Source organism: Nyctibius grandis, chromosome 18 (assembly GCF_013368605.1).
Source record: "Nyctibius grandis isolate bNycGra1 chromosome 18, bNycGra1.pri, whole genome shotgun sequence".
Taxonomy (NCBI): domain Eukaryota; kingdom Metazoa; phylum Chordata; class Aves; order Nyctibiiformes; family Nyctibiidae; genus Nyctibius; species Nyctibius grandis.
Window position 1 is genome coordinate 3126390 of NC_090675.1, and position 10656 is coordinate 3137045.

Here is a 10656-nt window from a genome sequence, read left to right on the forward strand (position 1 = left end):
CTGCCCTAAGGGGGATTCCAGTGAAGCAATTCTCATAACTCATCTCTCCGCAGGGAAAATGCCAACAACTGCAGAACATCCACCCTGCATCTGAAGCGCTAGAAAAGGAAACACTGTCACAGCTTACTCTGAAGCACCTGCGTCTATGGAGATTAAACAGAAAACAATTCCATGCAGATCCCTAACCCGGGCAGTGGTGGGGATATGGACCTTGCAGCTGAGAAGTCATCCCTCTCGAAACTCTTTGGGCATGTACAGGGGAACTAAACACAAATGTCACTTGCACTTGATCTGCTTCCCTGCTGCCACGGTAATACCACCGAGAAGCCGTTACATAAAGCCAGCTCAGACAAAATGCAGGATTTCTGGCAGCACTGTCCAGCAAAGGCTAAAACTAAAAAGAGATCCTCCCTTTTTATTGTTTTTGCTTTAAATAATTTGGCATTAACAAAGGCTTGAGAAGAAGTAGCACCACACTGCGGATGCTGAGGCCCTGGGATGAGCACGTCTGAAAGATAGCAGGCACTTCTAATCACAGATACACTGAAAAGACAACCACCTAAGTTACAAATACCACCACCACTGCATGTGTTTTTCATTCAAGCACCAACAAGTAAATATATATATGGATGTTATGATTCCTACCAGGGAACCCAAAGGTCAAAGCAGAGAGCTCAAGCAGAGAGAAAGGCAAGTGTCATTACATGAAGCTGAACACAAGCAAACCCATGCCATTCCAAGCCTTTCTGCCACAGGATTTGGAGGCTTTACAGACATAATGTTTTGGTAAAGATACTGTTCCAATCCAAAAGCAAAAAGTAAATGAAATGCAGCTAACACCTTTTTTTCTGTATTTTCATGTGCACCACATCACTTGGTCTTTCTCCCTTCCTGCAGCACTGCAAGCATCTCTTCATTTTACTGAAATCCTCTTAAAAAAAAAAAGACGACAGAACAATCCAACACATCCCCTTTATTCATTTAAAAAACATGGAAGAAAATTAATACGGAAAGTTTTAGCAATAAAAAAGGGATCTTGCTTAAAAATCTATAGAACTTGTCTAGCAACATAAACTGATTTCTTTGGGTTAGAGATGACCCCATACAAAACCCCAAATTCAGAACACTCACAGTGCAAGAGAGTCTGGCTACAGACCACTTTTCTACTTCAGGTTAAACTCTTCCCTTAGATTCATGTATTCCACCGCTACCAGCTTCGACAGAAGTAGAATACGTAGCCCTCACAGTAATATTTTCCTTAAATGGTAATGGATATGTTTTAGCTTTCAGACAGAAAAACACTCTAGGCCATATTAGAAAGAACTCTAGGGTCGCAGAGACTTATGGCTGACTCTTTAGAGCAAACTCAGAGCAGACTGCACAGCAGTTATACAAGCAATTAAGAAAAAAAATCTCTTATTTGGCATTTCTCTATCAGTATCTCTTGGGCCTGTGACATGAAGGCCATTCACCGTTAAGCAGATATAACATACGCCAATGGGTTCTGCTTGGCTGAGATGAGAGACTTTCATGCTCCTGAATATAAAGCAACAAAGAGTGTTTCCAGCTGTCCCTGAAAGGCCTCATCCTCTTCCCATCACAAAACTTGGCTCTTCAGCATCATCTTCCTTCTCTTCCTCTTCCTTGCTATCCTCTTCATCATCCTCGCTGCTGCCTTGCTCTTGAGATTGATCAGGTTCTAAAAACACAAACACTATGAATTGATAACATATTCCTATGTGTCTTCCTTGTTAAGTATTTCACAACAAAACAGTCTCAGGTGCTAAGCAAACGTGTATTAGGTCACGCTAATTAGGACAGATGGGTAACATATTCCCATGTGTCTTCCTTGCTAAATATCTCACAACAAAGTAGTCCCAGATACTAAGGAAACATGTATCAGGTTATATTAATTCTACCAAGCGACGTAGAGCTCAGAAGATCAAATTCTCCCTTGGAGAAATATTCCCTTACCACTAGTATCACTGTGCCAAGTCCATCATTAAACAACTCCACCTCCTATGGAACATTATTTCAAACAGACGTAGTCAAACGCTGAAGTGACAGATGATCTCATTCCCAGTCTCACCTCTGCACGTTGGCATGCACTTTCAAGTATCGCCAAGTACTGTTAAAGAATGCAGGCACTGGGAAGGCACAGGCAAGACTCAGCATATTTCTACACCTATCCAAATTCACAGAAACTCCACAAGGTGCCATGAACTTTTACAGACTGTTCGGTGTACTGCAAGTACAGGAACTCGTTAAGATATTTGTAAGATTAATGAGAGTCACAGAAAACTCATGAAGCCTGCTAAAAGACCAGAAAACACCCACTGGGAATTAAATAAAGGATAATGAAAATTAGGTATGGCATAAAGTGGGATGTGAATAGCCATTCTTCTGCTCCCAGCAGCTCTTGTACCTTTACTGTTTCTCGAGCCAAGTCACGCTCAGCTCCTGCTCTGACCAGTCCCACGTAGGACTGAGGATTAGTGGTCTGATGCCACCGCGTGGTGAAGTTCCGTACATTCATTTGTTGTTAGGGGTCTGTACAATAATGCAACTTTAACAGCTGACCTTATTTAGCCCCAACCAATCTTTATTCTTAACGTTTTTACCTCCACAAAGGTGACAGATGGCAACTCAGTGGTTTTATTTATTATTTCAAAAAGGAAGATCAATGCTTGCCTGCCACATCCAACAAACATACTTCAATTCATTTGGAAAAACCTCCCAGATCTCAACCCAGGGCACACAAAACTATAACAAGACAAGCCTGTTCTCAGTAGACTAAAGATGGCCACCAGTGGCTTCTATCTCCACTGATTTTTTTTTAATTATTATTATTCTTTTAAATAGAGAACCACAAACTGTAAAGAGCTAAGAACTGTTCTAAAGACAGGGGAGTTTGGATTCTGGCTTCCAGCAGATGACTGACTTGTGCCAAACGAAAACACTCCAGCCCAACAACTGCTACACGGCAGTCCCACACCACAGTGCCAGGCCCTGACCCAGCTCCCCTCTCTCCCAGCCACTCCCTAAAAGGATGGATATTCTGTTTTGTTCACTCAAAGTGAACAAAAGTATGTTGACCCATACTGAAATTCTCCTCCCAGTCACAATTCATAAACGAGTAGCTTTTAAAAAAAACAGCAGAACCAAAACAAAACACCAAAAAAATCCACTCTGCTACATTCACTTGCTGTCACAAGTAAAATTAACCTAACGATTAATTTGTCCTCCCATGTTTATACAGGAGGCTGGCAATGGTTCAGCTGAAACAGATCCAATTCTGAAAAGCAAAGCAGAAATAAGGTGGAACTGTCAGACAAGTCACTGTTCTAGCAGAATTCTCAGAAACTGTTGTCACTTTAAGACTAAGAATTACTCCAGAGGCTAATCCACAAAGGACAACTATTTGAAAGAGTAAGCTCAAATACACTCACTGAAATGAAGCAACGAGTATTCAGAAGTTTGAGCAAACAGTTACACTGGCACTGCTGAACATTAATTTTCAAGACTGCAGGAGGACAGAGGCAGTCGGATTTTTCATGTTTATTTCTATGCAAAATAAAATTGTTGTGTGGAACAGATGGCACCAAGGTGGCTCAATTTCTTATACACAAAATCATAACTCAGTTTCTTGCTGTCCAAGACGGGCATTTTTTCCACCTGTTTTCCCATATGCATTCAAAATACACTCAAAAAAAGAACAGTCTTTAACAATATTGTCTTTTTTAGGAGAAGATGTTCTATATCTGCAGTTTGTCAGAATAGCTGGGGCAAAACATCCACTATCAACAAACTCAGATTCCGATGTCTGCTGTCCAAAATTTCCCCTAATAAAGGGAAAATATTCACAAACAGCCAAGTTATTTGTAAGATTAAATCTCAACATAGATGTCTTTCAAAGAGGACTTTTGAAACATTAGCTAAAATAACAAGCTTCAGGTTCAGTCTTTCTATCCATGCATCGAGAATACTTGGGGGCGAGGGGTGGAACACACCCTTCTAGGCTTCTCAGAACTACGTCTTGAGAAAAGAAAACTAAATTTCACTGACCTTTTTCCTGCTTCTTTTGTTCAAGTTTGTTTTTCTTAGCTTGCAGTTTCTTCTCTTTTAACTTCTGGCTATAAAGCAAAGAAAAAAAGACTCTCTTGCAAATCCAACATTGTAAAGCTTCTGCACGTTCATACACTGATAAAGGACATATGACAGACATCTTGGAAAAGCAGACTTCAGAAGAGAAGTTCAATTTAAATTTGGCCTCAACTGAAAATTCAGTGAGACCAAACTTAGACACACGATCAACAGAAACTCTTCTATGTTGTTTTTAGTTTAATGGCATTTTTTTTAAAGTCTCCCATGATGCCACTGCAACCAAAACTACATGATGCGCAAGAATCTCCAAGATTTTAGCTACCTAGCCTAATAAACAGAGAGAAAATGGTGTCAAAAACCAGACTGCTGGGACTGAACATTGGAAAAAAATAATTAAGTCATCATCAGTAACATACTTTAATTGAAAAAAAAAACAATGCAGTATGCTTTGACCTTCATCTGCGGCTGTACTTCATCAGTATGTTGGGCCCTAGGAGTAACATTAGGAGCAAGAGAGAATTTCAGTTCCTACGACCCAGTTCTGTTAGCCCAGCAAAGGTAAGTAGGCAGACACAGGGCAGAGCAACCTGGAATTCACGTTCCTCCCTCAACACCAGAAATGAATTATCTCGAAACAAAGGCCAAGTACCGTACCTGTTAGGTCAGAACAGAAGAGAAAGGGCGGTGAGGGAAGTTAGAGGGGCTCCTACAGGGCAAACACGCTTGGTACCTTCACCATCAGACTATAGAAGGGGGACGAGGAGGCATTAAGAGTGTTTAGGCAGCATTTGCTGTTTGAACAGTTGCTCTCTGTCTCGGTCTCAGCCAGGGAAAATGCAGCAGGCCAGATCTGACTTGCTGGTCATCTGTTGGACCACGCTAAATTAAAGTAAGATGGCAACAGTGTTTGTGTTGTGCGCTTTTGTGCTAATATGCCAGTGAGTCACTTTGCACAGGCCTTTCAGCAGCAACTCTCAGCTACCAGATGCTAAACTCTCATTCTCAAAGAAGTAAGAGAGGCTGCTCAGGGTCAGACCCTCTGAAGGGGCCGAGCCGAGCCATGATACCCAGCTATTTCTGAAAGGTATGACGGGGACAGACTGTGGAATTTAAATTTTTGTATCGCTGCATTACAATGCTCAGACAATTTCTTGAGAGCAATCAGTTTTGTAACTGTTTCACTTTGTCTAAAACTTAAGAGAAGGATGCATTTAGTATTTTTTAATTTTTCCACCTAACTTACTAGACTTGACCTGCCAGACATTTCAATGAGGTAGGTAGAAGCAGCTACTGATTTTAACCATACTGCACCCATCAGTGGCCTTTTCAGTATTCACAGACTGAACTGGACTAGTCCCACTGACAGGGTACAGAGGACAGCATCAGGCCCCACCACACTCTGCTAGTCCAAATTCATATGCACACCCATTAAGCAGCACCCATTTTTGCACTTAAGCTGCTTGATGTCAGCTCTTTCAGGTATTTATTTAAGGCAGATGTACATAGAAACCTTTCCTGACATTGTTATAACAAAGATGCAGTAAGGCATGTTGCAGTCAACAGCACAGTGTCAGCAAAAGCTGCTCAACCAGTCAAAAGTTATCCTGCTAGCGACGGCATGGAAAATAAACCATGCCAGCAAAGCCTGTCAAGTTTACAGCTACCTTTAGAAACCAAACAGTGACATTAACAAAATTAATTTCCACAGCCAGACTTCTCAGCTGATAGATGTAGACACAGAATGATACCATTTATCCAAAGCATGCAGCTGCAGATGAGGCACAGGGCATGAGGGTTTCCACGTCAAGCCTCCTGGGAACTATCTGCCCTTACCGCTTCCTTCTGCGTTTTGCTGTTTGTTCTTCTGCAATCATCTTATTCCTCTCCAGTTTCTTCTGGAATTCCTCATCTAGTCTTTGCTGTAATTGATCACATGTCATACTTTGGTCACAATCTAAATTAAAATGCTTCTTTTAAAAGTCATGTCCTTTTAGGGAGAAGTCTTTTAAGCAAAATACAGAAAGGAGATGTGCCAGATGTTGTCTGGCTGCTTCTTTATACAAAAGCCATATTCCTAGGGATGACTTCTGTACCGACAGCATTTTAACCTGCAGCCTGAGCCAAACATTGAAGCCTTTAGAGGGAGGAATCCTCACCAGCACAGATGAGGGAGGTTGGGCTTCTGCCCTGAAGAACGTTTCAGTAAAAACAAGAGAATAATCTGAGACACAAACATTAACATACAGATCAAAGAACTCATCTTGGCCAAGAGAGAGTAACCAATAATGCTCTCTGAAAGAGGTGCTATTCTGCTCGACCAAGACTGAAAAGAGATCTGGACTCTGTGCACAGGCACTTGCTTTGATTCTGTCTGTGCAAGACAGTGACTTTAGGGATTTCTAGCTTTTAAAGCATTTTCAAACCAACCTGAGAACACACACATTCACGTGTGGTCTTACTGCGTGGTAGGATGCCAGTGAACAGAGAAGACGGAGCATGTCTGACACAAAGCACCAAATGTTTCAGTAATGACAAAGATGCCACATATCACATACTCCTACAGTCTTCCTCTGATAAGGGGTGGTTCGGAACTGAATTATTTGTACATGACTTTAAAAGAAAAGAAGATTTGCAATGAACATCAAATAGTCAGGGGGAAAAAAATTATAAAGAGCCCTGCTGACCTTCTCAGCCATGGCATCCATGAAATCTTGCCTCTGGTACTCTCGCCGACGAAGATGTCGGTACACATGAAACTCCCCGCTCCCAGCTCCAGCACTGGAACCTGAAATAAAGAAGAGTTAGTCTACTAGAAAATAATGTATACTAGATGCTCACAGATGACTACAGCCAGATGCTGAGGGACAGGACACATGAAAGGACACTGTAAGATGGAAATCTATTAACGGACAGAGTGTGTCACCATTTTATATAAGCTCAAATCACTCCCAATCAAAAGCCAAAGCAAGCTGCAAAACTGGTTCACTGCAGTTACTACTGGTCAGTTACTCTCCCAGAGAGAATCCAGTCTTAGCTGGACACTGAGGCAGTAAAAGAGCTAGAGATCAAACGCACACCCCATTCTCTTCTAGGCAGAGGTGAGTTAAAACATCCTACTGAGGCTCCTTCTCACTAAGGCCAACAGTAAGGAGATAAAGCCCACCATATTATACTTTCCCACGCAAGACAGATACCACTGACAGTTTTTGACCATTTCTTCATAAATGAAATCCCTACAGCACTCTCTTCCTGGCATCAGTCTGCATGTTGAAGTCTCACAGGAGCTTTCAACACCGCACTCCATTCTCTTCCTCTGTCTCCTGAGCCATTTCTCAATGCAAAGCACACAAATACATGCCTCAAAGATGACACCTAATAATTAAAACATGACAGCTGGGACTGCAATAGGGGTGCTCTTGATAGCAACAGAATCCCAGCATGTCAGGTGCTCCTAGAAAAGCAAGACAGTTCAACTCAAGCACACAGCAAAGCTATTTGAAAAAGCCAAGAGGGAATTACAATAAGCAGAACAGTTTATTCAGAAGTGTGTAAAAGCTTTAGTCCAAGATCAATTATTCTGAAATAAGAATCAGCCTCTAGAAAGGATCATTAATAAGGATGAATGTCCCAAAGACAGAAGTTCTACATGCAGATGAAATTTATACCACAACTACTACATTTAATCCGTGCATGTAAAAGTGAAGTGTAAGCAGAATACTTGGGCTGGGTTCCTTGCACAGCTTCTAGCTCCCTGCCTGACCATGTACAATCATATCTGCTGCACGTGTCTGCTTCTCACTGCCTGGGATTCAGACTCAAAGCAGTCAAAAGAGGGACTTCATCATTATAAGTTTTCAGAGCACTCTCACATCCGTGGAAAGGACAGATTCACTTATCATCATTTACTTGTCATCACCAGAGCAGCAGTTTATTTCACTGCACGCAGTCCACGTGCTGGAATGCCACAGGCATCGCTCACTTTGTGTTCTGACAACAAGCAGAAAAGTGGAACCCCAGAACCAAAATAAAACTTGGAAAAGTTGAAAACTCTTGGAGCACATTTCACACCTCTTTTTCTCCAGCAAAATGAGCAGAAAACTATTTTTGGCCTTTTCTGTTAAAGACTTTTCTAAGTTTAATGTAGCTGACCCGACAGTTATTGGAAGAATAGTATCTTTACCCATCACATCTCTAACGAACTCCGGGGGAGGCCGCGGTGCCCATTCATTCAGTTTTTCAGGAATCGGTACAGTCTTTTCCTGCAAGAACAAACCAGTCATCAGTATCTTCTAGGAGCAAAGTCTGCAATTTTAACACGTTGCTGGAAGGTGGTATATGTCTGACAACAGCCTCTGCTGTCAGCTGACAGATCTCAGAAGGAGCACCGCTGCAGTAATTTCTTCATGTACAGGGATCAGGAGCAGGCAGAAAATGAGAATCAGAGGGTATCCTCTCTTTCCCTCACATTCAGGCCTGCAGGTCAACAAACCCCAGGAGGATTAGGAGTGTCTGTGCTTCTTTTCATTATGGAAACTAGACGGAAGCAAGTCAGCACCTCCAAGCACTCGCAGAAACTGAGTATACTCCCACTATCAGTAGTCTGAGAAGAGATGAAAGGCATTTGTGCACCTTCCACGCCAGATCCAGGGGAAGAGCAGGGAAGGAGAAACGCATGGTGCAAGGTCAGAGGAAGAACAGAGCGTGGGGAAGGCTCAGCCTCCTCCAGCACACACACAGAGGGAGGGTCAGACTCTCCATCCCGCAAACGCCGCCTCCTCCTCGGGACAAGGATCAAAACACCCGGTTAGAGGAACCAGGGTCACGCTTCCCCCCCCAGTTAAAAGCAGCGGGAAGAGGAAAGACCAGCGGGCAGAGCACTCCGGGGCCAGTCCTCCCCCGGATCCCCACAGATGGGTCTCTCTCCTCACGGTACCCCGGGGAAGATGGATCCCTCTCCCCCCATGGCAATCCGGGGCGGGGGGGTATCGGCCTCTCTCCCCTCACAGACCCGGGGAGAAGGGGGATGGAGGTGGGTCCCTCTCCCCTCACAGACCCCGGGGGTGGCGGGGTTCGGTCCCTCTCCCCTCACGGACCCGGGGAGGAGGGAGGGCGGGGGGGTGTGTGTCGGTCCGTCTCCCCTCACAGACCCCGCGGGAGGGTGTGGTGAGGGGGTGTCGGTCCCTCTCCCTTCACGGCCCCCGGGGAGGAGGAAGCGGGGGGTCCGCCACCTTCCCTCACAGACCGGAGGCGGGGGGTGTCGGTCGCTCTCCCCTCACGGCCCCCGGGGCGGGGGGGTCCGTCTCCCTCTCCCCCCCCCGCAGGCAGGGGCCGGGGCCCGGCGGGCGCCCTCACCGGGTTCCTCATGAGCCGCTCGAGGCGGATGCGCTGCTCCTCGGCGGCGCTGCGCGGGATGACGAGCGGCTGCGGCTCCTTGCGGGGCCGGGGCGGCCGCGGGACCGAGGGCGCCGCCATGCTGCAGCCGCCGCCCCGCCCTGACGTCACGCCGCGCGCCGCGGCCTGTCATGGCGGCGGGGCCGGGGGGGGGGGCCTGCGGGGCCGGGGCGGAGAGTCCGCAGTGTCTGAGGGGTCCCGTGGGGAAATGGGCGTCTGAGGGGCCTGCCAGCCCTTGGGCACGGCCGGGGGCCGCCAGCCGTGTGCCCCGGCGGCCCAGGGTGGCGCCGTGCCCTGGCACGACCTTGCTGGGGGCTGAAGCCGGCACCTGCGTCGCTCCTCCCAGGCCCCAGCTGTGGCGGCGGGGCCCGCCGCCCCTGAACGCTGCCGTCGCTGCGGCTCAGATTTCCCCCGTCCCCCCAAGCACGTTCTCGGGCTGCAGCGAGTACAGCCTGTCCCCCGCGGGGCCCGTCAGCACGGCAGCTCCGGCATCTGCCGCACTCGTCCAGGCTCTGGGCTCAGCCCCGGCAGCAGAGCCCCGAAGAGGGTGAAAATTCAGAGCGTTTCGCACTGGCCCCCTCAGCCCGGCCAAATCCCATCCCCGTGACGGTGTAAGCGATACGGGACTTCCTAGTGCCTCCCCGGCGGGTGCCCGCGCCATCTGTTCGTGTCACTTCGGTAATTAACCAGCGCTGCCCGCAGGCTTTGTCCGCTGACAGTGATGAACGGTAGCGTGATGCCCCGTGGCGGGGCCTTGCCGGGCGCTGGGGAGGCAGGCGGGTAGTGGGGGGGACACTGTGCCATCTGCATTCATATTCGCCCCTGGGCTTTGCAGGAATGGTGCCTGGACCAGCTGAGAGCTTGTACGCCCAGATCCACGCTTGCCTGATGGGGACGGAGGAAGCCACGAGTGGGAAAGAGGAGCCGGAGCTGGCTCTGATACAGGCTTCCTCCGCAAGCCAAATTTCTTGTCAAGCCACTGTGGCCCTACAGAAATGGCATGGCATGTGCTCGGGCTGTGTGTGCGTCAGAGAATTAGCCAGTAAAGGTCAGCTGCAATGGAAGAGGGGCATAAGCCTTTGTGTAGTTTATGGAGATAAGCTGGAGCAGTGAATTTGGGCTCTGTGTTTCAGACGGCTTCGTGCTGTGCATGTGGAGAGG

General features: G+C 46.7%; 2 protein-coding genes across 2 annotated transcripts in view; one reads left to right on the top strand and one right to left on the bottom strand.

Moving 5' to 3' along the window:
* HSPB1 (heat shock protein family B (small) member 1) overlaps positions 1 to 10399 on the top strand; it is a 163976-nt gene extending 153577 nt beyond the window's left edge. The window contains exons 3-4 of the mRNA XM_068415830.1: positions 8995 to 9133; positions 10331 to 10399. Of these exons, the coding sequence (XP_068271931.1) occupies positions 8995 to 9133; positions 10331 to 10384 (193 nt within the window). The 3' untranslated portion in view covers positions 10385 to 10399. The remainder of the gene's footprint in view (positions 1 to 8994; positions 9134 to 10330) is intronic.
* On the bottom strand, positions 953 to 9610 carry PRKRIP1 (PRKR interacting protein 1). Its single transcript, XM_068415833.1, has 6 exons — positions 9457 to 9610; positions 8285 to 8363; positions 6789 to 6889; positions 5938 to 6023; positions 4066 to 4133; positions 953 to 1699 (listed from the first exon to the last, which is right to left on the bottom strand). The coding sequence occupies exons 1-6, from the start codon at positions 9574 to 9576 to the stop codon at positions 1584 to 1586; spliced, it is 570 nt and encodes a 189-aa protein (XP_068271934.1). The 5' UTR covers positions 9577 to 9610; the 3' UTR covers positions 953 to 1583.
* Positions 10400 to 10656: the final 257 nt, after the last annotated feature.